General features: G+C 49.8%; 2 protein-coding genes across 2 annotated transcripts in view; one reads left to right on the plus strand and one right to left on the minus strand.

The window, feature by feature from the left end:
* Positions 1-1,181: 1,181 nt before the first annotated feature.
* SCPEP1 (serine carboxypeptidase 1) lies at positions 1,182-18,710 on the minus strand. Its single transcript, XM_061569768.1, has 13 exons — positions 18,473-18,710; positions 15,118-15,245; positions 14,331-14,420; positions 13,061-13,216; positions 11,692-11,766; positions 11,028-11,100; positions 10,282-10,319; positions 8,677-8,805; positions 6,734-6,830; positions 4,981-5,094; positions 3,582-3,719; positions 2,831-2,988; positions 1,182-2,270 (listed from the first exon to the last, which is right to left on the minus strand). Exons 1-13 carry the CDS (start codon positions 18,579-18,581, stop codon positions 2,190-2,192), a joined length of 1,386 nt encoding a protein of 461 aa, XP_061425752.1. The 5' UTR covers positions 18,582-18,710; the 3' UTR covers positions 1,182-2,189.
* A 184-nt stretch (positions 18,711-18,894) lies between these two features.
* The window catches only part of LOC133353518 (rab11 family-interacting protein 4A-like), a 42,753-nt gene continuing 34,533 nt past the window's right edge, over positions 18,895-27,114 (plus strand). The window contains 1 exon segment of the mRNA XM_061569821.1: positions 18,895-19,207. Coding sequence (XP_061425805.1) covers positions 19,082-19,207 — 126 coding nt within the window. The 5' untranslated portion in view covers positions 18,895-19,081.

Below are 27,114 nucleotides of genomic sequence, written 5' to 3' on the forward strand. Positions count from 1 at the left end.
AGGGGTGTAACGATACAATTTGCGTGCAGACGTTGGAGGCTGTTGCATTCACCATGTTAACATGGGCATTTTCTCTCGATTCCCGACAGCTTAATCGCCTCTGATTTGTTATCAACATTGATTTGAGCTGTTGCATGATGAACAAACTCTGTCCTTTGTTGTGAAACGTTATGGGCGAAAGCAAATATAAACAAAACCCTGTCGACACTTAAAAACAAAAATTTTGTCCCAACATTGGCTTTCCAGACCCATGTTCCCAGCAACATTTTAAGTAGGCAAACTGCACAGATTTCGACCGGAGCCTTGTCACCAGATCAGTGTCGAAAACATTGCAGTTTGCTTCAATATTGGTTAGTATTTGTCTTGGAAAGCCAATCGGCTGTTGGACTTTAAAAAAACATGTATTTTATATATGGGGGATTAATCAGTTATGGTTATATATGCTTTTGCAGTCTGGTGCGTGGTGGGTTAGGATGGGGTGGGCGGGGGGGGGGGGGGAGTTGAGGGGGGGCTGATCTGCAGGGTAACGTGGCGCTTCTCTTCTCGTTTTTTGTAGTCCTGCCGTTGGAGCGCGCAGTCACAGGGCTGCCCTCTTTGAGGCAAGTTTAACTTTCTTCCTTTCCCCACCCTCCTGCTGTTCTCGGCAGCAGAGAATCGTGCGAGCGTCTGCGTGAACTCGTTAACGCTCTTTCCAGGTTCCAAAGTCTTTACAGCAAACTTGACTTTGCATCCTCGCTCGGTAGCAACTATTAAAGACAATTAGCTCCTCACATAGAAATGTGCGTTTAAAACTAAATTTGGCTGCAGTCTACCTTTGCATGTTGAAGAAAACGTGTCTGGGCTTGTAAATTGTGTGGCGTGTTTGGATGCTTGAGCTCGTTTGTTGTCTTGTCTCTCATTGTCTTTAAGGTTTTCATATTTGTCTGAGCCATAACTTAGTGTGGTGGCAGATGGAAGAACAAATGAAGTTTTGCCTTGCAGGTTTGTACAGGCTGTAAGTACGTAGCACATGGCTAATGTTTTGTGGAGCAGAGACGTAATTGCACTTCTCTTGAGGTGAACCACAGTCAACTTTATTTGTTGCAGAAAGTACGCTCATGTAAATTGTAGAAGGGACCCAAAAGGCAACATGACTCTTTAAAGCCACTGTGAGCCCACAAAAGACAATTATTCACAGAATGCAAAATTTTATTTTTAATTACACAAAAATGCACATTCTCAAAATCAAACAAAGTGTACCTGTTTGCACGTTTTCTAAATGTTTTTCTTTAACATAAAATTGGACGGTGTTCACAGTTCACTCGGGTACAATGTGTGCTTTGATTGTTTTATTATTCCCCCGTGCATGAGTGTTGGTGTTTATGAACCCATGTCTACAATTGAAGGTAAACAATTTGAATTCCTCTTGCGTTTCAGAGTGAGGCGTATCAGTTCAGCCAGGTGGAATCTCTAGGAAACTGGTATATAACGACAATTGCTTTGCAATGAAAGTTAAAAAACTGCCAATATTTGCCTCCTATCAGTCCAGATTTTTGAGTGTACCCTTACATAGTATGCTTTGTAGTCGTACACGTTATAGTTTAGACCTTGCAGAGGGCTTGAAGCGGTTTAAAACTACTACCTTGCAAGATAATACATTTTGGACATCCGTGTTTTTGTTAGTCTGTTACAACTTGAGAATAAAAGCTTAATAGATCGATTTGTCTTGTTTAATTTTTTTATTGTGTAAACTTAATACAAGTGGAACCATTGTCTCTGCAAATTACGTGTTTGTACAATGATTTAAAAAATGGCTTTAAAACGATACATCTACAAAATAAAAAATATTTTGTCAGGGAAGCAACACTACATCAGCTTTCCCAGTTCTCTATTGCTGTCCGAAGTGCTTCCAGGTTGTACTGCATCGTATTTGGTGCCACGTCTTGACTTTAGTTTCACGTTTTGGGGAGCTTTCGGAACTGGAGTTCTGAGAATAAGTTTGAGAAGCTTCCTGCTTCAACTGAAGTTACTGAACTTAAAGATGCTGACGAAGCTCCTCCAGCACGTGGAACGACACGTGCCAAACTACACGTGCAGTACAATCTGAAAACGCATCGGAGCAAGAATTTGACTGCATAGTGAAATGTGGTTATTGCATAGTTTTGCAGTGCACAAACGTAACCCCATTTGGGGTGTTTTATTGGCGGCGTTTAATGCTCGCGGAGAAGAGACTCCTGACCCGTAACCCTGCGGAGCAGCTCCAGGGCTGTGTCGCCCTGATCCAACGGAACCTGAAAGGACATGACACATTGACACGTCTACAGTACATGTGAACGTGTTCAGCTATCTTGGCAATCGATTTGCTGGATGAGGGCATACCCATTCCGGTGGGGTTTATTTGACCATACTTTACCATCGTGAGACCTTTTCCAGTACCAAAATATAACAATAGGTATTTCCCCTTTTTTTCTGGCAACATAACTGAAACCTTTTTACAAGGAATCATGTCTGCATTAACCACAATACTTGTGGTCAGAATGCAAACAAAAAACACACTGATGATAGATTTTTGTTGCCAGAAAAAAGGGGAAAAACCTATTCTCATACTTGACCAGTGCGGTTTTGCAGAAGGTGGGGAGCATAGAAACAGTACAACTGGTTTTAATGCAGTGCACTGACCTACCCGCTCAATAAGCTCCACTGGAAGGCTTGCCCCTGCCAAAGGGTTGTGGAATTTACACCATCTTTGAGTATAAACTTGAGATGAGTTCAACCCCCACAGCTAACTTGGAGCAGAAAATAAAACGTAGATGTTTTGATTCTAGACATGTAAAACTGCCTCTCGCCTCACCATGTGTCCGGCCTTGAGAATCCAGTAGAAGGTGAAGTTGCCGTAGCTCTTGTGGTAGGCCACGTTGTCGCTTGAGACGAGGGACAGGGGGCTCCACTTGAGCTCGTTGAACGCATCGAGGCCTGGCCACTTCATCTTCTGCACCCAAGACTCCTGCCCTGTAGGAGCATGAGATCAGCGTGCAGTGTCACAACCTGACCGTGATCGGACCGTGCGTGCGATGTAACTGCTCCAGGCAACGTGTTAAAGACACTACGGCAGTGCCGAATTTTTAAGACCAGCGCGCTCAACTGCAGTCGCACAACTCGTGACTTTAACATAAAATTGTTAGGAGATTGTTCATATATCTAGTATGACGTCTCGTAGATGGAATTTGTCATGAATGGCAGGCTCCATGCTGGAATACACCTGTCAGCACAGATCTGCATTACCCCTGCAGAGGGTAGAATTAGACTTTGAAATGCCTTTCACACATCTTAGCGTTCAATAACAATAGCTATAATTAGGGCTTGCCGTTACCGAGCACACAGTATAAAAGCAATATATCCCCTTCTATCACCCAATCGGTAAAACATCGATGGCGAGAGTCGTTTCAAAGTGACAGGCCTCGGTTGTCCGGGGGCCATGTGATGAAATGAAGTTTGCGGGGTTGTAGCTGGGCTGTGGGGGTCAACGGTTCCCCACCCCTTGTAACCGCGCGTCGATGTGCCTGTGTCCATGCCGGTTTTTCCCGATTGCCGGCAGTGTTTACCCAGCGTGTCCACGATGAGGTCGAGCTGCCCATTGTAGACGGTGACCTTAACCCCGCTCGACAGCAGCTCGTCGACCATGTCGATGACCGGCTTCATGAAGTCCGCTGCCATGTTCGTGAACACATCTTCCGACTGGCCTGCGGGGACACGGTCGGGTCGAATGAGTGGCCACCGAAGGCCGTCGCTTCAAGCAGGAGTGCGGAGTCTTGCTCCTTCCCGAGGGCAGAACATAACTTTGTTATACTTTCAGTGGACCTGCACGTAAGTGCACGTTATCAAAGAATAATGTTATTATGGCTTTATCCCGATATCTGCCTCCTTTCCTCTATCAGGAAGTCAATATTCACTTATAGAACCTGATTAGCGCAGCCAAGATGCTTGCGGCGACGGCTATTATTTTGGATGTGGTTGGCTTCACGTGGCCTTGGGCCGTGTGAAACGAAGTCACGGCCGTGTGTGGCCCAAGCACGGGCGACTAGACCAATTCAAACCCAAGATCTCGGCGGCACCGGCTCGGCCCTCTTGACATTCCCGCATGTTGCAGAGATTCACGGTTCGAATTCGGCGGCCGTCCTGTTCAATAGAGTGGACATTAAAGATCCCCCGACGTCTCCTGCGTTCCGCCCCTTCCATGTGGTCCCGGCGCGCCGGAATGTGGATGCTTGCAGATTTTTGTTGTATCCCGTTGTTGGAATCTCCCGGTGTCGTTTGCTGGGCCCCGCATGTTGCAAATATAAAACATTTCCCCTGACGTAATTCGCAAGTGTAGGCCAGAGTATGTCAGTGTCATCGTCCAAATTTATCGAAATAGAAACTTAAATAAATCAATTGGGACTACTCTATACATGACATTCATGGCTTCCTGCGAGTAGACTAATGCTCGTGGTCACTCTTGGGTGAAATCGCGCAAATGTAAAGCCACCTTTGTCCGAAATGCTACGTGTTAAAGATACTCATCGTGGTCTCTTGAGTTCTCACCTGATTAAATAAAATATATTCGAAACTTAAAATTGAATCTGGCCACCTCGACTAAATGGTGATGACCTCTTGGCTTTTATGAACTAAACAGGAGCGGTGTGTGGGTGCTGGGGTGTAGGTGCATCTCCAGTGGGGAGCGGAAGGGTAGCGGTTCGCGTGTTGCACGATAAACCCGGCGACCCGAGTTCGATTCCCGCTCACGGCCAACACCAGCAACGATAATCTGAATCCGTCCTGGGCCTGCCCTAGGTCGACTCTGCCTCAAATGAGTATCTGGTGCTGTGTGTGAATAAAGGCGGCCAGGCCTGGTGCTGGCCACCCACCCACCCTCGTGTTCTGTGCCAGCCTTCATGGGTGCTCGCTAACAGTACTTACCCCACCAGTCTATTCAGGCTATATGGGGGACCTTTGTTTTCATACCTCCCCACCGTACGTCCTCCGGGATGATTGCCAGCTTCTTCCGGATGGCTCCGTTCATGAGCTGGCTGAGCGCCTCCTGCTGCAAGCGTCCAACGTGAGTCTGGTAGAGTTTGGCTGCAGCAGTAAAGACGACGCACAAGTCAGGATGAGTCTCATTTGCAAGAGTGACATCACGACAAAGATCCCCTATGTAGCCTGTAACAGACTGCGGGGGCATGTGCTCTCAGCGGGTGCTTATAAAGGCCAGCACCGCACACACGATGAGTTGGTGTGGCCGGCACCGTGCCCGGCAACCTTTGTCTTTTATTAATATAAATTTTTTACCTACGTGACTTTACCGAAAAAAACTAAGAATATTAATCCTTGCAGTCACGAAAGCTTCAAATATAGAATTCAAATCTAGAACCTTTGTCTCTCCAATGTTGATGGTCTCGCACCGCACCAGGTTCTGTTTGAAGGCTGAGCCGACATTGGGGAGGTCCAGGACCGGTGCAGACTATCATCATCGATGTTGGCTGTTAGTGGGAATTGAGCTCAGGAGATCAGATGTCCGTGAAAATTAAGTAATTTGCCCAGATGTCAAGGTTTTCCAAGACACCACTCAATTAGCCATAGAACGGATTGACCTGTCACCCCAGCAACTGTCACGAATCGAGATCACAATTCATTTCAGTAATTTAAACCAAGTCTCGTTTTTTTCCCCCATTTTCTTCTACATCGCTGGTACAGTTTTGCTCATTCCATTAGCCTACATTTCACAATTATAAAGACACGATGATGGATTTGGCAGGCCTTCAGCGGTGGATAAGACGATGGCTGCTGATGATGATAATGAACATTGCAATGTGTAGTCCTGGCCACGTGAGCATTCGGTTCGACTTGGCTAAGCTCGGGTTGCACACATGGCAGAGGTCACGGTGACCATCTTCATATGGGTCCGTGATGGCACAGATCTTGCGGCTTGCTCGCTGCTGGCCACTTATGAACACAGCGCCAAGAAAAAACTCTTCATCCCATGGCCCGTTTCCCTGCGGCGAAGGCAGCCTGTTTATCACATGGTTCAGAAGTTTGGTGGACGGTTGTTATTTGTCCCATGTTGTGTAAAATGTTTGAAAATGTGTTGTGCATATGCCTGTGTGTGTACGATGATGGGCATCTGTGGAGGCTCGTGAAGAGCGCTACTGGGTAGTTGATATGGAGGCTACCGCCCCCCTCCCTCCCCCAGCAACAACAGAAGGCAGTGGAGCGAAGCTCACAACAACGAGCTGAGCGCCAGGTGGCTAAAACGCAGCAAGTTGACAAGAGTAGGCAGCACAGGTGGGGCATCTCTCATCTCAGTTAAGCCACAACACCCTGGGCTTGTATCGTGTGCCATAGTGATGTCACCACCACTTCGCATCGAATCGAATGCGAGCATTGTTTTGCACAAGTGCATTGTGGGGCGCAGTGGTGTAGCTCTTTGTGCACTCCACTACATACCAAGTGACCCGATTCAAATTCCCGGGTACGGCTATCGCCAGTGACGAGCGATATCAAGACCTGTCTTGGACGTCCCCTACATTGACTCAGGCCTCTGTACACATCAGCAGCGGGTAAACAAATGCAGTCGGGTGCCTCTTGGTTTGCTGTGCTTGCCTTGCTTGGTGCTATCAGCACTTGCCCCAACAGCCTGAGTAGGCTATTGGGGGTGGGGGAAACTTTATCAGTGTTTTTTTTTTCACCCCACCCCACTTTGCCCCATGTATACACATACCAAGTGTTTTTTTCCGTGGTTTTGTAGCAGAGGTGTCCACATAGTGATTGGTTGAGTCTTGCGTGAGAATGTTGTAGAAGTTCACTCCGTTGGTGTACTGCAGCAACAACAACAACGCAGTCTGGCATTAAGTGTAGTGCACACACTGGTAAAACATAATTTTAATTCGGAGCAAGCTGGAGGTTATTATTTGAATAGAGGCACTGGTTCATTGAACTGCGACGCATTAGTTCCAGTTTATTTAAACGCATTAGTGGAATCTTCTACGCGTAATATTTTTCTCCAAAAGAACCATCAAGTCACGTTGACGTTTAAGGCAGTCTACTGTGTGTAAATTCAGTATTTTCCTAGGGACAGAAGCAAACTTGATAACCGGATCACAAAAGCTCTGTGTCCAGAAAGTATGCATTTTTTTGTACGACTAGGTGGATACATGTGGATTAAGTGGATGGATTTATTACATTTATTGTTGCAGATATAAATAAATGCACTTAGACAGAATCACCTGGAAATGCGTCAAGTCTCATCAGATCTCAGAAGCTAAGCAGGTTTGAGGCTGCATAGTGCCCCGATGGGTGACCACCACGCACGCCTCTGGCATTACACACGTCACTACACAGTAACAACTCAATAACTCCGCTCTTTGTACTTGCACACAACAACAACTAACTTCACAGCCGCAACTCGCTTTCATTTTCATATTTGAACCTGCCGCATGTAGCGTCACGTTTTCTCTCCCACTGCACAGAATTGTCGAGTGTTTACGTGTTGAGGAATGAGTGCGATGATGGGCGCTTTATTTTGGCAGCCAATTTGCGGCCAGAAGGGCGCCACGTGTTTAAAACAAACACAAAAGTAAACAATGGACTTGACGCAAACAGGCTGTCACAGACAGTGCTATGCGGTGGCAGCAGCAATCTCCGCTCTGCCACCATCCTACTCGTCTCGCCGTCTTCACTGATTTATTTGTTTTTGGTAACTTTTTTTGCTGTTGCGTGTGCCTTTTGCTTTGGCGCGTTTTTTTTATATTTTGCTTGGCACGCGTGCGTACGTGTGAAGGGGAGCGGTGGTGTAGCGGTTAGCGCTACGCTGCGCTACGAACCCGGGGACCTGAGTTCGATTTCCGCTCACGGCCAACACCGGTGACGATTATCTGAACCGGTCCTGCGCCTCCCCTAGATCCACTCAGCCTCAAATGAGTACCTGGTGCGGTGTGTAAAAACATCGCCGCTGGGGAGACAAAGTCGGCCGGGCGTGTTGTTGGCCACCCACCCCCTTGTGTGCCGTGACGGCCTTCATAGGTGCTCGCTAACAGCACTTGCCCCAACATTATGTTAAGGCTATATGTAGGATCTTTGTGTGTGTTTGTTGGGCTTCTTTCAAGCCGTATGTAGCCCACTGCGCGAATGTGGGATTTGATCCTGATATATATAATGAATGTACAGCTTTGTGGGATGCTGTTGGCACGAATGACGCTGTATAAAATAAAAGTATTATTGTTAACCTATACCATGACCGGCGCGATGAAATATGGTCAAATTTGGCAGTTGTCATTCGTGAAGAGTTGTTGTGGCCATCACGTGCCGGCGGCATCGGGGTCCAAACTTTTGCCAACTTTTTAAAAATGACACTGCGAAAATTACTCAATTCGTATTCATGCCCACAGCAGCAACCATCGCCCCCTGCTGACAGCCGAATGCCCCAGAGTCGCTCTTGCAAACGAGACTTAAAAAAAAAAGTGTCAGTTTTGTTGCCAGATAGAAGGGTAAAAAACCAATTATAATAATTTTTTACTGGCAAATGAGGTTCCAATGGAGACTCTTCCCGTCGCCTCTCGAGCTCTCGCACGGTTAAAAGAAACGAGCACAAAACCTCCCCCGTGTCCACTCGTGGTTTGCAAGGAGCAGCAAGCGTGAGGTGGTGGGGGGCGGGGAAACGCTCACGCTAGAGATCACGTCCTCCGCCAAGGACCAGAGTCGCGTGGCGTTGGCATACTGCCCCGCGTCGTAGGCCTCCTTCACGGCGTTGGCTGCCTCCATCACCAGCTTGAGGCCCGGCTTGTCCAGCAGAGACTGCGTACGCGCACACATGTAAACGTATATGTAACACGTAGACACAAAGACCCATTCGCCCCGCCCCACTACCCCGTGTATATCCGACAACAGATTATCAGGGCAGATGATATCCGTTCTAGATTTGAAGCTTTCGTGACTGCAAGGATTCATATTTTTAGGTTTTTTCGGTACAGTCACGTAGGTAAAAATAATTTAAATTAATAAAAGTAAAATAAAATTATATTATATTATTATATTAAAATGTATAAAAGTAAAATAAAAATAATATTATATTATTATATTATTTTATTTTTATTTAACTTTTATTAAATTTTTTTACCTACGTGACTTTACCGAAAAAACCTAAGAAGATGATATCCGCTTGGCCGACTCTGTCCCCCCCACTGCTGATGTTGACACCTTGCACCAGGTTCTCATTTTAAGGCCGGCTTGTCGACCTCGGGGAGGCTCAAGACTGGTTTAGATAATCGTCACTGCACTGGTGTTGGCTGCAAGCCGGAGTCGAACTCGGTTCGCCGGGTTCGTAGTGCAGTGCACTGACCACTACCGATTCACTAGCACCTATGAAGGCTGGGACGGCACACGAGGGGGTGGGTGGCCAGCACCACGCCCGGCCGCCTTTGTCTCCCCAACCACGATGCTTACACACCGCACCAGGTACTCATTTGAGGCTGAGTCGACACGCACACATGCATGCATGCGAGTCATCACTTGGCACAGCAGACGCACCCACGATAGGGACGTCCATGTGAAATCCCTGACCAGTGACCATGGCTGCCAATTTTTAAAACAGCTCACGTTTGTACGCGTTAGCACGTGACGCAATAACAACCCGATCGTCATCGCCCGTTCCACGACAGTTTGTCCTAAAAATAGTCCACGGGGTTGCCGATGTTAAATCAGACAAAGAAACTGATTTCAGAAAAGATCATTTGATGCTGCAATCATGAATCTAAACACGTGGCTTCAAAAATATACGGGAGCTTTCAAGTCCCTGATTAGCTTGAATAATGATTACTACAGTTTAGGTTCTTAATTATTAATGAACTAAAGTTAATGCCCCGCATAACTGTGCTTATGTCTACATTTTTAAAACTGGTGTTAATGTGTATACCAAAGAGCAAATCCAACAGGAATGGGTCCAATCTCATCAGATATTACCTTTGGATAGTGCCAGGATGGGCAACCACCGTACCCATAACTTGTGTTACAGACTGTGGGGCTATGCGGTGGGCAGCAGAGGACAGTGCAAAAAAAAATCCACCGTTGTACTGTGCTTCTACGTTTCCACCTCAATGCTACACGAATTCACAAACCCATATTGGCCAGCGTGGTGAAGCAAGATCAAAGGATCCCCCCGCAACTTGTGCGTTGTCAATTGTAAGGCATCGAAGCCGTTCATAAACCCTCGTCAGTTCTTGCGGACACTGTGGCACGAACGCCCCAATTGAGCGCGAACGAGGCGAACCTTACGGTAGCGTGCAGATAGGGTCCCCAGGTCAGCACGGAGTCTGCGAAAACGAGAAGACACGAGCGTTGAAACCGGAGCTGAACGAGCATCGTTGGTGGCTCATTGGTGTCAGAGGGCACCACCGGATCGCTCGGCTCGATTAAAATGAGTTCTCATGCGGTCATGAGTTGATTTTGGATGAGTGTTTTCGCTTAGTTTGGCAATAAAAATATTGCGTCTGAAGATATCAGGTATATCGGCTCGACCGTCACGCGATGAGCGTTACCCGGTGCAGCAGGGCGTACGTGGGGAAAAGTTCCACACTTTTGTTGTGGATAAGAGGTCACTTCGCGGCATTCTCAAAAGTAGTTCTGTAATGTCTCCTTCCACGGACCGCTACCTCAACACGAGGTGATACGCTGCTGCTCTGCGAGAGCTCCAAACGGATTCTGCATCCCGTGACTTGATGCTCGGAAGCATAAAATCAGGGGGGGAAAAATCTCTGTGTAAAAATAGTGACTATTTTTTTATTTTTCCACCGAATTGGAGAAATTCAAGTGCAACCCACAAGCAGCGTGACAACGGCCGATGGGGATGTCACCAAACCATTGTCACTCGTGGGAACAGGGGCTAAACCGTTCTCCCAACCATCTTCGTGCCATCCAATTAGTTATGGGGGGGAGGGGAGAGGAGGGAAACAAATCTGACGCATATTCTCTCCACACTGACACCACTTTTGGCCTCGATGAAGGCAACGGGAGACAAATACCGAGCGGGGAAATCCACGAGTCTCCCAACGCCACTCCCTTGAAGGCGCACGTGATCTCCTTGTTGTTGATGGCCTGCGGAAGGGGGTCAGTGAGGGCGTTATCAGAATCTGTATTTAGACTGGTGGAGGAATCCGATGAGCTATGAAGCTCTTTTTCACGATGCCCAGAAGGGGAGGGTCAGCGGTAGTGGTTTGGGGGTTAAGGGGTCAGAGTTAAGTGCCGCATTGGTTTGTAAAATGTTTGTTCCCCTAGAGGGGAATTAATATTCGTTTCCACCAGAAAACATTCATCGCCTCCTACCTATCTAAACCCATAGATTAGGGTTATGGTAAAGGAATAAAGTTTCGGGTTTGGATCAAGGGATATGTGCTACAATGGTTACGATAAAGTTCGGACCAAACAGACAGTTATGAAAGTGTAAAACTCTACTGAAAGCAAACTGAGCAACCGATTCACGGACATGTTTTCTTATACAAATTTGCTTGAGATTAACGTATGGTTATTCATATTGCTCGGAATACACTCGCCAGTGGCCAGGGCACATCGCCACTGCCCCTCAATTCCATTTCTTCCTCCCCAACAACCCCTTAACAACCCGAAAACCCACGGCCGCCTCCGTTTTCGAAGCGGCAACAAATCCAACGGGCGAACTTCGGCCCTCACCTTCAGCAGCTCCAGCGAAATGGCGGCGGCCATCTTCCCTCCGTAGGACTCGGAGAAGATGTAGAAGGGGACCGTCTGCAAAGAAGGGCAAGAAAACCCCCCGGGGTCACTCTTGAGACATCTGCAAGTTGAAGCGTCGGGGTCCCGTTCACCAGCTGGATCTCGGAACACGCAAGCGGTTCAGCGTCCATTTTGTTTAGAGAGGAGTAGCGCTGCCGTTTTTAAAAGACATTTTACTGCACACTCACCGCAGAGAACTGTAGCGACACGACCGCACTCTGCGATAGCTGACACCAAACTGTGCCGCACGCATCCTCCCGCGTGGCTTTTTACTTCTGATTCCATTCGATCCCGTTCCGATGACATACACGTACATAATCGGAACGGGAGAGGGTTAACTCAGTTGGTAGAATAAATGGCGCAGGTCACTCCTGCAAGAGAAACTTTGGCCTGGTCTCTTGCGCTCTCACCTGGCTACACGTATTGCGTGATCACGAGAAATCGGTCGCGGAAGATGAGCAAGTAAACATCCACAAGCTGAACCTTGGCCTCCGTGTCTCCACTAACAAATACATTATTTAATCTAGGATTGAAGCTTTCGTGACTGCAGGAATTACTATACTCATTGGTTCTTTCGGGAAAGTCACGTATGTAGAAATAAAATAAAATACAATTTAAATAGATGACGACGTTTGGAACACAACACAAGCGCTCGTCCTCAGGTGAAAATGGCGTAAACCACACAGCGAGCGAACACACAGAGGGACATCACACAGAGAGCACACCGAGAACGGCAAACTGCTTGGAGGCAAATACATAAAGAAGATCGGAGACGCGAACTCAGCAAACCTTAGAAATATAATGCGAATGCAAACCAGTCGGCCAACAACACAGTGAGACACCAACCTGGTTGACCACGTATTTCAAGAGACTGCTAAATCTTGTGTTCATTATTTGTTGAGTGCCATCAGCCCATTGGCTTTTCAGACCAATATAATCTTTCGAGAACCAATACTATCCAGAGGCAATTGTTTAAGGAAGTGAAATCCAGACCGGTTCACATCTCCTTGTGTCAAATTAAGCATAGAACCACATTTCATGGGATGGTTTTTGGTGACTGGGCTGAGAACCTGGTTTAGTCACGGGTGGCTGAAAGCCAGAATCAAACTCACTCGGGGTCTCAAATGCTGCCGACTTAATGCTCCGACCTCTGAACAGTCACTCTTCAGACTCAGTGACTTCAGTCACAATCAGAGACTCTTTAGGCACTCTTTGGCCACTATCAGTCACGCGTGAAGGCGCTGCTTGAAAGCGTGAACCTGTCGGGAAGACGGCGGCGGGTCGCGCGTCCGACCGCGGCCCCCCTCACCTGGAACTCTTTGGCCTCGGCGAAGAACCCGGCGAGCAGCACGCGCATGTCGGTGGCCACGGTGGAGATGTTGTGCGCGTACGCGTCCTGGTAGGTGACGTAGCTGTAGCCCGTGCCCACGGGGTTGTCCACAAACAGCAGGCTGGCCGCCGCCAGCTGTGCCAGAGCACGCGCGGCAGAACGGCACACGGCATCACGACCACGGCCTCATGGCGCACGGCATCATAACCACGGCGTCACAGTGCACGGCATCACGACCATGGTGTCACGACAACGGCAGCACGGCCACGGCCTCATGGCGCACGGCATCACGACCACGGCGTCACGGTGCACGGCATCATGACCACGGCGTCACAGCACAAAGGCGTCACGGCACAGGGCGTCACTACCATGGCTTCACGACCATGGGGAGAGGGGGCAGTGGGGGTATGAGAGACGTGACCCTGAGATTTACGCTTGACGAGCCGCCGCAGTTAAATTTGCGGCAGCCCGTTGCCAAATGGGCGATTGTATGGCCCTCGAAATAAAGTCAGCTTTGCTTTGTGTGACGGATGGGTCTCGTAAAAAAGATGCTCTGTGGAAGATTTGCACTAAAAATGAGCATTGTCTGCACCAGCAAAGTTTATCTTGAGGGTGCTGCTGCTGCTGCCAAGTCACATGGTGGAGAATTATTTTTGATGTATGGCAGAGCAGTGTCATCCCTTCGTGTTAAGAAAATAATAATAATAATGCTAATTTGTAATGCGCACGACTTTCACTTGCCCGAATGGCAGAGACCCTGAGACGCGGAGCCCAGCTCAGAGACCCGTTTCGTAAAAGTCCAATAACAGAGAGATGTTGTTTGAGAAGGCGCTTAGGGGTAGGTAAGGAATCAGCGCTGCGGAAGTGGAGGGGGATGGCGGCGTTCCAGGTGGAGGCGCCGAGAACAGAGAAACGATGCGTGGCGATCGTGGTCCCGACTCTCGGTGTCGAGAGTAACTCCTGGACAGAGCTACGGGGAGTTCTGGTGGTGGTTTGGGGGCAGGGCGTCAGGAGGTCCGAGAATACTCAAATTTACGCGAATAATGTGACCGAGACCCATTAACTCAATCCATGTCGTCACAGGTGGTTGAAAATCAGACTCGAAGTTGGGGTTTCAGTGGTGCCAGACCAGTAAATGCAGCAAACAATGCCCCTTCTTCTGAGCAGAAAAAAGCCAACCAACTTGACAGACCGCGCTGAGCAAAGCCGAGTAAAAGTGTTTCATTGATTTGCGTGCTTTTATCCTCACCCATGTGGTGTTCCGTGGCTGTAAGTTAATATCCAGCGGCCCGATCTCCTCAAAGTTCCCGAAGCCAGTGCCGGAGGCCCCGGGTCCACCCTGGGGTGAGCGGAGATATCGACACGGCACACACGGGCAAGGGGCTGTGACGCTCACAGCTCCAGACAGATGGATTCAACCCACTGCTGCAGCATGATCATAAAAACACCCGATGTCCCTAGGCAATGCCAATCATCCCTCTGCATGTCACGTTTAGGGCACCACAGTGACGAGATGCAAACTGCCTCGCCTGGTATACAGACCGTGGGTTCAATCGCAACCCAGACACCTGCATATTTGGAGTTTGCATGTTCTCCCCGTGGTCGCGTGGATTTTTCTCCGAGTCCTCCGGTTTTCCCTCCACATTTAGGAACGTGTGTTTAGAGTATTTGGCGGCTATACATTTACACCTCATAAGCCACTTCGTTGAGATATCATGTATGGACAGGTCGCTTCTGAAAAAGAGCTACATAGCTCAGTGGACCTTACCTGGTCAAATAAAAAATTGTTTATATCGAGATTTGAAGTTTTCGTGACTGCAGGGATCCATACTCTTTGGTTCTTTCGGTAAAGTCACGTAGGTATAAAATAAAATAAATCAAATCACGACGTTTCGGGAGCAACGCAAGCAATCGTCATCCGTTATCAGGTGGGACAACCACAGCAAGAAACAACTGCAGCAACCACAAAGAGTATTAAGAGTTCATAGTTTTGTAGCGTGCGTGTCTGTGGAGACGGAGTGGACAAGATGTGATACCTGCAGCCACAGGACCAGGGGCTGGACACTGGCCTTCTTCGATGGGTACAGCCACCAGAACATCTTGGCCTGGGGGCGGATCGCCACATAGCCCCATTTTTCCTCGCCACTGCTCATCGCCGGGGCTCCTGCGGTGGGTCGGGGTCAGGGTGGAGGTCAAGCATTAAGGTCAGGTTCATGTTTATAGTATCAATAGAGATGCAGCGGTCATCATCAATCGTGTGTCCTCAACTGGACAAAGGCCTCCCCAAGCCGTTTCCGACGGCCATGCGGCGCGACGATCCAATCTGGCTCCTGCGTTCGAGATGATTTCACGCAGAAATAACAAGACTTGCGATGCTGCACCAGCAGCAGTGCACGGGCACAAATAACAACGACTCAACAGATTACGCGTGTGCTCCCTCGTTAGGGGAGATGTTAATGAACAAAAGTTCCAACTGCAAAGCTCCATCTCCATGGAGGACGTCCTCTCGGACGGGTTCCCTCCTTTGGCCACCGTGCCCCATCATCTCTGACCTCATCGTCGAATACAATTATACCCACGCGAGCGGTCTTATGACAGGGGTGGTGGAAATTCCTCGTTGCTATGACGGGGGCCCTTTCTGAGACCTTTTGGACAACGTTTACGGTGCGAGTGTGCCCCAATAATAGTAAAGTACACGCGTGTCGCTCACTCACGTGGGCTCAGCGGAGAAAGAGTAAAGCCGAGGCGACGGGTAGATGGGTAGAGGGGTAATGAGTTGCATTGGGTGCGTTACGGAGGCCCAGATCAGGTGATTGCATTGTTTATGACAGCCATCAGCACAGACCGTGGGCGCTTGTTACCGAGTTGTATTATTAACAGAATGCACGACTCGGCAGCTTGTTTGGTTCAGCTCAAAACAAAATGCGAGTTAATTAGTAATCAATTGGCACGTTTGCCCACGTGACACCTTTATTCATTGGTTTGCTGTGCCGGGTGGAGGACGGTGTACGACACACACTTTACTCACACGGCGATTTGATCCGCAAAATCAATTATGAATCAATTATGAATCATCGAAAGTCTGCTAAATGTTAAATGCACCTATACAGCCTTTTCTCAATCCACTGCTGGATGAGTTCCATCCCACGCCACGTGCAAGGGGTTATTCTGACCATAACTTCACCAGGCTGGCCGTCGCGGATTTGGTGAAGGAGGCATAGATGTACGTGGGAGCATAGACGTACGGTACAACAATGGATGTTTGCTGCGCTGCCCTCCGATTGCATGCAACGTAGCCTCACAGCACCTCCGATTAGCACGGTTGGCTACGTACGGTGCGAAAGAAGTTCAACATGCATCCATACCTGCCGCTGTACATGACCGAAGCTAAGCGGGGGCGAGACTGGAAAGTGCTTGGATTGGGTGACCAACAATGCTTAGAAACAGGTTGGTATCGGCAGCAGAGGGTGGTGCAGCAAAATTCATTCATTCGACTCCACTATGCTCCCACGGCGAATTCATTCCCTGCCTTTGCTCGCGCACTGACGAGTGAGTGGTGAAGCATGGTCAAATAATTATTGTCATGATGACGATACAAACAAAAATCTATTATAAAAGCCCGGCGTTCCGTTTGTCCGTCAACTAAATTACAAGATTCTAGATTTGAATCTTTCGTGACTGCAAGGATTCATATTCTTAGGTTTTTTCGGTAAAGTCACGTAGGTAAAACATTTAAATTAATAAAAGTAAAATTAAATAAAAGTAAAATAAAAATCACGACGTTTCGGAGGCAACACAAGCTTCCGTTAAGTGATACAGCAATCGTGCTGTGACAGTTCCACCTGAAGACGGAAGCTTGTGTTGCCTCCGAAACTGTCGTGATTTTTATCTCATTTTAATTTTACTTTTATTAATTTTAATTTTTTACCTATATGGTGACTTTACCGAAAAAAACCTAAGAATATAAATTACAAGAGCCTTTCAGAAGGCCTGAATCAAAAAGTTACATGAAAGTAGGACCCCCCCCCATCTCCCTCCTAGATGTGGGGGTGAAAAGTTGATCCAACATGTTTTAAAAAAATTATCGTGATTTAAATGTGTAAGTCATCCCACGAGATTCGCTCGCTTTCGTGCGGAGAGACAGGACGACTCTTCCGACCACAGAGATGCGGACAGTAGCCACGTGGTGAGCCGGCGCCGACAATTGTCCAAGCTCTGCGGTCCTCTATGGGTTAAGGTGTTAGCGGCCGTTTAATGGGGGAGGAAACCGGAGCACCCGGAGAAAACCAACACGTGCGAGGGGGAAACACTCGATCCCATGCAGTCGAAACTGCTGGTGGATCACCACAGGGCTGGATTATGGGCGGCCACGTACGTATCCACCAACGCACAGGCAATGATCGGCAAGAGCTTTTGACAAAAAAAGCGGAACACACTCGTAAATAACACCACCGCCTTTAAAAAAATATATCAAGAGAATATAATAGGTGACGTTTCGGGCAATGAACCTTCTTCACATCACACACGACGGTCAAGAGAGGTTGCTCATGCACCACTCCCAACGCAGCATCACCAAATAATTCGCTTAAGTTGCACAATGCAATGGAGGATTTTTTTCTGGAAAACATCAAAGTATATATATATATTTTAAAATGTAATTTAGATTTAGCCAGACTTTTGCTTGGGGGGGGGGGGAGAGGGTTGGCAGCGGTACTGATGTGGTTGTGATGCTGCGTTACGAACGCACCGACCCGCGTGACGAAAGTTTGAACCGGGTCTTGGGCCCTCCCTAGGTCGACTCAGCCTCAAATGAGTGCCTGATGCGATAAGAAGGCGGCCGGGCGCGGTGCTATCGGCCACCCAACCCCCATTCGTGTGCCGTGCGGGCAATAATAGGCGCTCGCTGACTGCAATTGCCCCAAAAAAGTCCGTTACAGCGAAACGGGAGGAGAGCTTTGTCCTTTTGTTATAGGATTATGACATAGCCGACGAGCGTGTGATGAACGCGTATGTATAGGATACGAGACTGGGGTGGGGGAGGGTAGTGTCGTGGTTAAGCCGCGCTGCGCTACAACCCACGGGCCTCCCGAATTCAATCCCCGCACGCGTCCCCCCGAACACCGGTGACGATTCGTCTCGTCTGGACCGTTTCTGCTGCGCCTCCCCCCCCCCCCCCGGGGGTCGACTCGGCCTCAAATGTTGTTAAACATCGCCACTGGGGAGACAAAGGCGGCCGCGCGTGGCGGTGCCGGCCGGACCGTGCGCACGCTTCCTCGTTGTGCCGTGCCGGACTTTCGATCGGCGCAAGCAAAGAGCACCGAAAAACCAAGTATGTTTACAGCCACCCGGTGGATCTTGTTGTGTTTGGTTTGGTTTGTGAGCCGCACTGACCCGCACATGGCCGCACCGGCCCGAGCAGCACCGCGAGGAGCGTGGCGAGCAGCGGTGGCACCACGAGGAGGAGGAGGAGACGGGGGGTCCGAGGCGCGGTGCGCTCCATCGCTGCTGCGCTCACTCGGGTCGTGCGCTCCGTCCTCGGCGGAGGGAGCAAAAAGCGCCGATCAGCTGCTTGTCACGAGGAACGTGCGGAAGAAGGAAGGAGGCGGCACGTGGTGGTGGTGGGGGGAAGACCAAGCGAGTGACCTCAGCACGTCGGTGCGTGATGACGGCGGCGATGTTGGAGTTTGGGGCGGTGTTGGAGTTTGGGGCGGTGCTGCCGCTGATGGAGGGGAGGCGTGGGACGGCACGGGGTCTGATCGGCTGTGGGGGTGACTGGTGGGAGGGGGGGAAGAGTCGCGTAGGGTGCGTGGAGAGAGGTGGAGAGAGACAGAGTGAGAGAGAGAGTTCAAGCTTGAGACAGCGAGCGCGCATGGCGGGAGGGAGTGAGCGAGTTTTCGCTCCTCATTATCCTCCTCCCCCTTCTCTTCTCCATCCTCGTCCTCCTGTTGCTCTCCCTGCTACCGCCGCCGCCGCCACTGCTGTTGCCTCCGGCCGGCAGGGATGGAGGTGGGGCCGCGGGGCGCTCTCTGGGACGTGTTCTCCGCGTGCGACGAAGACGGAGATGGCTGGGTGGACGTGGGGCACTTCGTGAGACTCGCGGCGTCTCACCTGCCCAGCGAACAGGAGGTGAGCGCACCTGGTACAGGGGGTCAAACCCTGACATCCTCACCTTTACCGGTGACTCACATAGCCAGCTGCTCACCTGCTTAGCCACTCACCTGGCCAGTGAACAGGTGAGCGCACCTGGTACAGGGGGTCAAACCCTAACGCCCTCACCTTTACCGGTGACTCACATAGCCAGCTGCTCACCTGCTTAGCCACTCACCTGGCCAGTGAACAGGTGAGCGCACTTGGTACAGGGATCAAACCCTGACGCCATCACCTTTACCGGTGACTCACATAGCCAGCCGCTCACCTGGTTAGCCAATCACCTGCCCAGTGAACAGGTGAGCGTACCTGGTACGGGGATCAATCCCTGACATCCTCACCTTTACCGGTGACTCACATAGCCAGCCGCTCACCTGGTTAGCCACTCACCTGGCCAGTGAACAGGTGAGCGCACCTGGTACAGGGATCAAACCCTGATATCCTCACCTTTACCGGTGACTCACATAGCCAGCCGTTCACCTGGTTAGCTACCCACCTGGCCAGTGAACAGGTGAGCGCACCTGGTACAGGGATCAAACCCTGACGCCCTCACCTTTACCGGTGACTCACATAGCCAGCCGCTCACCTGGTTAGCCACTCACCTGGCCAGTGAACAGGTGATCGCACCTGGTACAGGGACCAAACCCTGACGCCCTCACCTTTACCGGTGACTCACATAGCCAGCCGCTCCCCTGGTTAGCCACTCACCTGGCCAGTGAACAGGTGATCGCACCTGGTACAGGGACCAAACCCTGACGACCTCACCTCACAGGTGATTTACCTGGCCAGCGAAGTTCGTAGACCCACGCGCGCTGCCGTCAGGTGTGGCGTTCAGTGTTTGGTGTCGACTTCGGTAACTAACACCCTGTGCGTCCATATTCCTCTGTGGTGTATGCTTTTTGTATGGACACTGTGTCCCTATGTGTGTACATGTTGCGGTGTGTGAACATCAGTACTGGGGAGACAAAGGCGGCCGGCCCGGGGTCCTGTCCACGCCGCTCCCTTGTGTGCCATCGCGACCTTAATACGTCCCTGCAGACATATCCGTGCACACACACACACACAAGAGTTCACACACTTTACACATTCATACACCTGCCCCGGTAGTCTGTAACAGGCTATAATGCGGATCATTTTATGTGTGTGTTAAGTGTATGTGTGTTCATTCCGTGTCTGTGTGTGGGGAGCGGTGGTGTAGCGGTTAGCGCGCTGCGCTACGAACCCGGCGACCCGGGTTCGATTCCTGCTCACGGCCAACACCGGTGACGATTATCTGAACCGGTCCTGGGCCTCCCCTAGGTCGACTCAGCCTCAAATGAGTACCTGGTGCGGTGTGTGAAATATCAGCACTGGGGGGACAAAGGCGGCCGGGCGTGCTGCTGGCCACCCACCCCCTCGAGTGCCGTGCCGGCCTTCATAGGTGCTCGCTAACAACACTTGCCCCAACAGTTTGGTGAGGCTATACGGGGGCTCTTTGTCTTTGTTTTGTATGGGGGGAGTGACAGTGCAGCGATTGGTCCACTGCGTTAACCAAACCCTCGCGAGCCAAGTTCGATTCCTACTCGTTCCCAACATCAGTGACAAATATTTGAACCGGTTCTGGGCCTCCCCCCGGTCGACTGAGCCTTAAACACAATCCCTGGCACGGTGTGTAAACATTGGCACTGCCACATGTACCCGTACGTAGCCAACCACCTCCCTCATCTGCCAGGTTGGCGTTCAGAGTTGCTCGCTATGCAGCACTTGCCCCAGCAGTCTGTTAGAGGCTATCGGGGGCATCTTTGTATTGTGTATGCACGCTCATTGTGTGTGCACTGTGTATCACTTTGCTCGCTGTGTCACGACAGTCAGGGTCCGGTGTCGCGTGGGAACCCTAGAAGGTAGAGAGGAACGCTCTCTGGTATTGCCCGTGCGGGTTCATTCCTCTGTGTTTTTGCAAGTCTCTTCTTTCTATAATTTTTTTACAAAACTCAGCAACCGGTACCGCCCGCACACACAACGAATACTACTGCAGTGCTACTTTTATTTGACCAGGTAATGCTCACTGAGCTGTACACCTGTACAGTGCTTGTTTTTTTTTCAGAAGCGACCAATACACGCCCAGATGTCGAGACACAGTGTGTCATTTGAACAACGAATCATCATAGTGATATAATTTTAACTTAGTTTTTTTGTTAAAGACGCACGTGATGACCTTCTGTTAGGCATTAATGTTTACATTTTCCGCACCTCCGATTAGCACGGTCGGCGACGTACGGTGCGAAAAAAAGTTCAACATAGATACGAACCGGGATCCCCATTACGTAAGGGTGGAAATGACCCTTGCCGATAACATCTGGCACTACGCTGACAGTGGTTGAAGCAAGGCTGACACTGCTGATGAGACGCTGTCTGTGGAAACCGGAGCAGAGTGTTGCTCCCATGGATGGATGCAATGCTGCCCAAATTATTCAGCACTCCAAGACAAATGTTGTGTAGTTGAAGGGAAGTGTAAACATATAAATACGTTTTTTTGTTCTATGTTGACGGATCGATGTATGAAGCAGACTGTTTGTGGGCTTATTTAAGTGATTAATTTGTTTTCTTGGTTCTTTCGGTAAAGTCACGTAGAAGGGAAATAATAAAATAATAAAAATAAAACATAATAAAATAATTCTCACGACGTTTCGGCCACAACGCAAGCAGCCGTCCTCAGGTGAAGACCAGGTCTGTCTACGTGACTTTACCGAAAGAACCAAGAAGATGAATCCCTGCAGTCACGAAAGCTTTAAATCGAAATGTATAATTTGTGTTACGCGTTATGACCAATTGTACATTTGACTTTTGGGAAGCCTTCATCTGGTCGTGGATTGAAGTGTCTTTTGTTTTTTTTTTTATTCTTGGCCGAAGTACTATGTCAACCAATTAGCACCGTGAATCATATACAACATAAACAATGTGTCCTACTCTTTGGTTTTTCGGTAAAGTCACGTAGGTAAATTTTGCTGTGACGGTTCCACCTGAAGACGGAAGCTTGTGTTGCCTCCGAAACGTCGTGATTGAATTTATTTTAAAAAAATTACCTACGTGACTTTACCGAAAAAACCAAAGAGTATGAATCCTTGCAGTCACGAAAACTTCAAATCTAGAAACAATGGGTCCTCTTCCGTTGCTAGAGAGATAAATGCTCATGCAAATCCCGACGTGTCGGCTCGTTTCCATCCTACGCTGCGACGTCAATTCATGGTACGTTCAGTGATTCCTGGAGGTGTCAAACCCATTCTAACCGATTCTACAAATATGCCACATTTAAAAAAAATCTAAACCAAACCGTAAAGATAATCGCCTTCAAATCGACGCCCAAATCGTCTTATTGGGATGGTGCCGAAAGGTTTACTGAGGTTTGATGTTGGCCTGCTTTCTGGACCTAACCATGAGTAGCAGATCCAGTGATGGCAGTTGAAGTCATCACAGAAGTTGAATGAGCAATAACATCAAATATGAATAGAAGACAAATGGTTTGGTGATGCTGCTGTTGCGTTGGCAGTGGTGAACGAGCACCACCACTGCCAAGGGACATTGCCCGAAACGTCACCTGTTGTTTTTTACTGTAAAGGCCACAGTTATGACGAATTTGTCGGGTTTTTTTTGCAATTCTATTAATAGTACAGTGCTCATACCAATAATATAGTAACAACAGCATTTGGGTGGAGCTGTGGCGCAGTTGTTAGCGCACTGCACTCTTGACTAAAACACCCGCCCGACCTGAGTTCAATTCCCGGCCGCAGCGAACATCAGTGGCTCATGATGTCAGAACCGGTTCTTGTCCCACGCGACCTTGACAAACCCGCACAGACCCAGCATGATGAATTTGGTCACGCAGTCCTGGCGACAGACGGGTCCTTCATCCATCAGTGGATTGGGACTAGCACACAGAGACACGGTCTGTCGGTAGCTGAAGTATTCGAGTCGCCAGTGTCGTGTTGACGCTGCGAGTGGTTGGCCCATGTAGGCATAGGTGGGCACAGGTAAGCACAGGTGGGCAAAGGTGGGCATAGGTAGGCACAGGTGAGCGAGGGGCTGGGCCTCTTGCCGGAAGTAAACGAAGCACAGAACCTGTTTCTCGAGCAACGAATGACGTGCTAACGCCTGTGGCCATTGCACATGTACGTGGATACCTCTCTTACAAAGAAAGTACTCATCACACACGCACTGTCAGTAACACACAAAGACATCAACTGATGTGTACACACAAAGACAACGACTCATGTGTACACACAAAGACAACTGCCACACACAAAGACACACGTAGGCACAGAGACATACAGTACGCATTGAGTCACACAGACACAGAAAAACACAGAGACACACATGCACGAACACATAAAGACAAATATTCCCCGTGTAGCCTTAACAGACTGCTGGGGCAAGTGCTGTTAGCAAGCACCTACGAAGACCGCCTTTGTCTCCCCAGTGGCGATGCTTTTACACACCGCACCAGGTACTCATTTGAGGCTGAGTCGACCTGGGCGGTGCTCATGACCGGTTCAGAAAATCGTCGCTGGGCTGTTGGCCGTGAGCGGGAGTCGAACTCGGGCTGTCGAGCAGCAGCTACCGACCGCTCCACACCCGTGAAGACACTCAAACAGAAACCTTAGGCCCAGCGGGCGTGATGAGTGTTTGAGTGAGAGAATGCGCAGCAGGGCACGTCGAGTGGCCGTCTGAGTGGTGTTTTGGGTCGTTACCGCCCTTTAGGAGGCTTCAATATTGAGACACGAAGCGAGCCCGACTGCCATATGAAGCAGCTGATCGCACTTGTAAGACGTGTGCGCTGTGTGTTTGTGTTCTTGTGAGTATTGTGCGTGTATCTTTGTGTGCGTGTGTCTGCGTGCTTGTCTTTGTGTGTGTGTTTCTTTTTATTTTGTCCTTGAGTGTCTCTGTTTTGCGTGTCTTTTTGTGTCTACGCGCTTGTGTGTGTGCACTGCGCTTCCAACTCGGCCGCCAACCAGAGTTCGATTCCCAATCACAGCCAAAATAACAGTGGCGAATAGTTGAACCGGTCCGAGGCCTCCCCACGGTCGACTCAGCCTCAAATGAGAACTTGGTACGATGAACAGTGGATAAACATCGGCACTGGGGAGACAAAGGCGACCGGGCGTGGTTTTGGCCACACCTCGTGTGCCTTAATAGGTGCTCGCCAACAGCACTTGCCCCACCAGTCTTTTGAGACGATACGGTAGATCTTAGTCTTGCGTTGGTGCATTTCCAGTCACTCTAGCCAGTGAACTCACAACATCCGTGCGTGTGTCCCGTGCCCTCCTGTCAGCCAGCGAGCCTACGCCACTCCACGTGGCCTCAAATGTGCACCTAGCCTGGCACGTGCGCCGGGGCGACGTCCCCGCCACTTGCTTGGTGTATGAGAATACGTTTAATATTTTTTATTGCTGTTGTTGGTGTTGCGTGTCGGATGGAATTTGGTTCATTCCTGAGCCATTACTTTCTGGCGGCAGATGCTCAACTGCCCACACCCTCGCTGATGAAACCCGGCGAAGTTGAAACTGTTCCAGGAATGTTGCCTGCGGCTTAAAAGAAACGCGGCTGCAAAACGCTGGCTCGGAAGGCTGATGGACTGAAACATTTTGTTCGAAAGTTTATGTTTACGTGGCCAAGCTATAGCTCGTCTCGTTGTTAACGAGCGAATTACGGATAGATTGCTTGTGGGGGATGGGGCGGGGGGGTTACTGGACTCCGTAGGGTCTTAAAGACCTCGACGCACGGTCCGATTTTACGCTCGGACAGTCGCGTAACGCGGCCCGTTGGCACGGGCCCCTGGGCGCAGCCGATGGAGTGGGGGGCTCTCCTCGTGGTGGCCCCGCTGGGCCCATGGGCCCCCGTGCAGTTGCAGCGCCTGCACACTCGCCAGCTACGCCACTGCTCTCCAACCTCTCTCTTCCATCACATAGCCTCTCCTCTCCCGTCTCACCTTAAACTCTCCTGACTCTTCCCCCTGCCATTGTTTTCTGTTCGTCACTCTCCTCCTCTCTGCCACTCTCTTTCCTACCACTGGCCGTCTCTCGCCATCTTATTCCAATTCTCCTCGATCGTGCCCTCGGAAACCTTATCGCCCTTTAAAGGACTTCTTCAGCGGAGATTTCGGACGTCACCCCAAGGTCAACTAAAGAGCACAAGGGCTGGGAGAGAACGAGAGGGTGGAGGAGAGGGGCGGCGGTGGCTTTTGCCCGGCACTATCTGTCCCTGTCCTCCTAACTTCTCTCTCTGTCTCTCAACTCCATGTGGATGTTCTCTGTCTCTCAACTCCATGTGGATGTTCTCTGTCCCTCAACTCCATGTGAATGTTCTCTGTCTCTCACGAGTGCTCTGCTGCTGTGGCGCTCGCTTCAGCCCAAAAAAAAGTTCGGGGCGGTTCCGCTCCATCGGTCGCTTTTGTTCTCGCTCACCGCGAGCACTGGAGCGTAACGAGCCGACCTGGGGTAGGGTGGCAGATTTGGGGAGTGGTGGTGGTGGTGGGGCGATCTGGGGGAGGGGTGTTGGGGTGGGAGGTCTGGGGGATGGGATGAAATGCGCTCGGATGGCAGAGAAAATAAAGGATGAAGGGGAAAGGGGGGAGGGAGAGGGGTCAGGGTGGGCTTAGGGTTCGTCTAAGCCTCTCCCCCCACCAGCCGGCATTCCCGAAGGAATGCGATTCGCCTTGTCCCGCACTTTCATGGTGTCCGTGTGTCTTCTCGGTTCGGGTTGTTCGCGTTGTTGGTTCTGCACATTCGGACGGGTTGGTTGTTCTGCTCGTGCAGTTGAACACGATACGGCCCCTCTGTTCTCAATCCCACTGATGGGCGACTATGATTGCCTCTCCACCACAACCACGCTGCTGCTGGTGGTGCTTGTTTGATCATTGCCCTGCACTGCGCCACGCCGCTCAGCGCGGGTTGCTCTGAAGGATTGGTCAGCCCCAGGACAGGTTCAGATATAATAATAATTTACTTAAATCTTGACTTAAAGCTTTCGTGGCTGCAGGGATTCATATTATTGGTTCTTTCGGTAAAGTCACGTAGAAGGGAAATAATAAAATACTATTAATATAAAACAAAAATCTTCTTGGTTCTTTCGGTAACAGGCGACAGCGCCTCGACAGACCTGGTCTTCACCTGAGGACGGCTGCTTGTGTTGTGGCCGAAACGTCGTGAGAATTATTTTATTATGTTTTATTTTTATTATTTTATTACTTCCCTTCTACGTGACTTTACCGAATGAACCAAGAAGATGAATCCCTGCAGTCACGAAAGCTTTAAATCGAAATAAAACAAAAATATTATTTTATTATTCCCCTTCTACGTGACTTTACCGAAAGAACCAATAATTGACTTATTTATCCAGAAGAGTCGTAGGACTCTTTTTCAGGAGAGACCCGCTGCTACATTGGGTTGTTTTTGCTTCATTTGTAAGATGCTTGAAGCCAATTAACGATGAGTTTGCGTGTTATCCACACCACGTGGGAAAGAAACCGGAGCACCCGGGTAAAAACCCATGCCTTGCACGAGGCAGGCAACACTCCAGCCCCCGTACAGATGGCAACAGCTGGCGATTAGTCCACTTGCCGTACTGCCTTCTCACGGGCGAGCCAGGGTACGGCACCATCCTCGACATCCACGGGAAGGGAGTTTCACAACATTCGTGTTCGATCCATCAACCCGCGCCTTGCACAGCGCTGGATTTACAAGGCCCGTGCGCCACCATTTCCCCCAGCTGGTATCGCTCGCCACTGATGTTAGCCGTGGCTGGGAACCCATAGCTCATTCCCTCGTGTAACGCGCAGGGCAAATAGGTGCTCGCTAACAGCACTTGCTCAAACAGTCTGCTAAAGCCTGGAAGGGGTAGGGGGGTGTCTTTGT

This window comes from Lethenteron reissneri, chromosome 44, assembly GCF_015708825.2.
Source record: "Lethenteron reissneri isolate LAM-NWPU_2019-01 chromosome 44, ASM1570882v1, whole genome shotgun sequence".
NCBI classification, from domain to species: Eukaryota; Metazoa; Chordata; class Hyperoartia; order Petromyzontiformes; family Petromyzontidae; genus Lethenteron; species Lethenteron reissneri.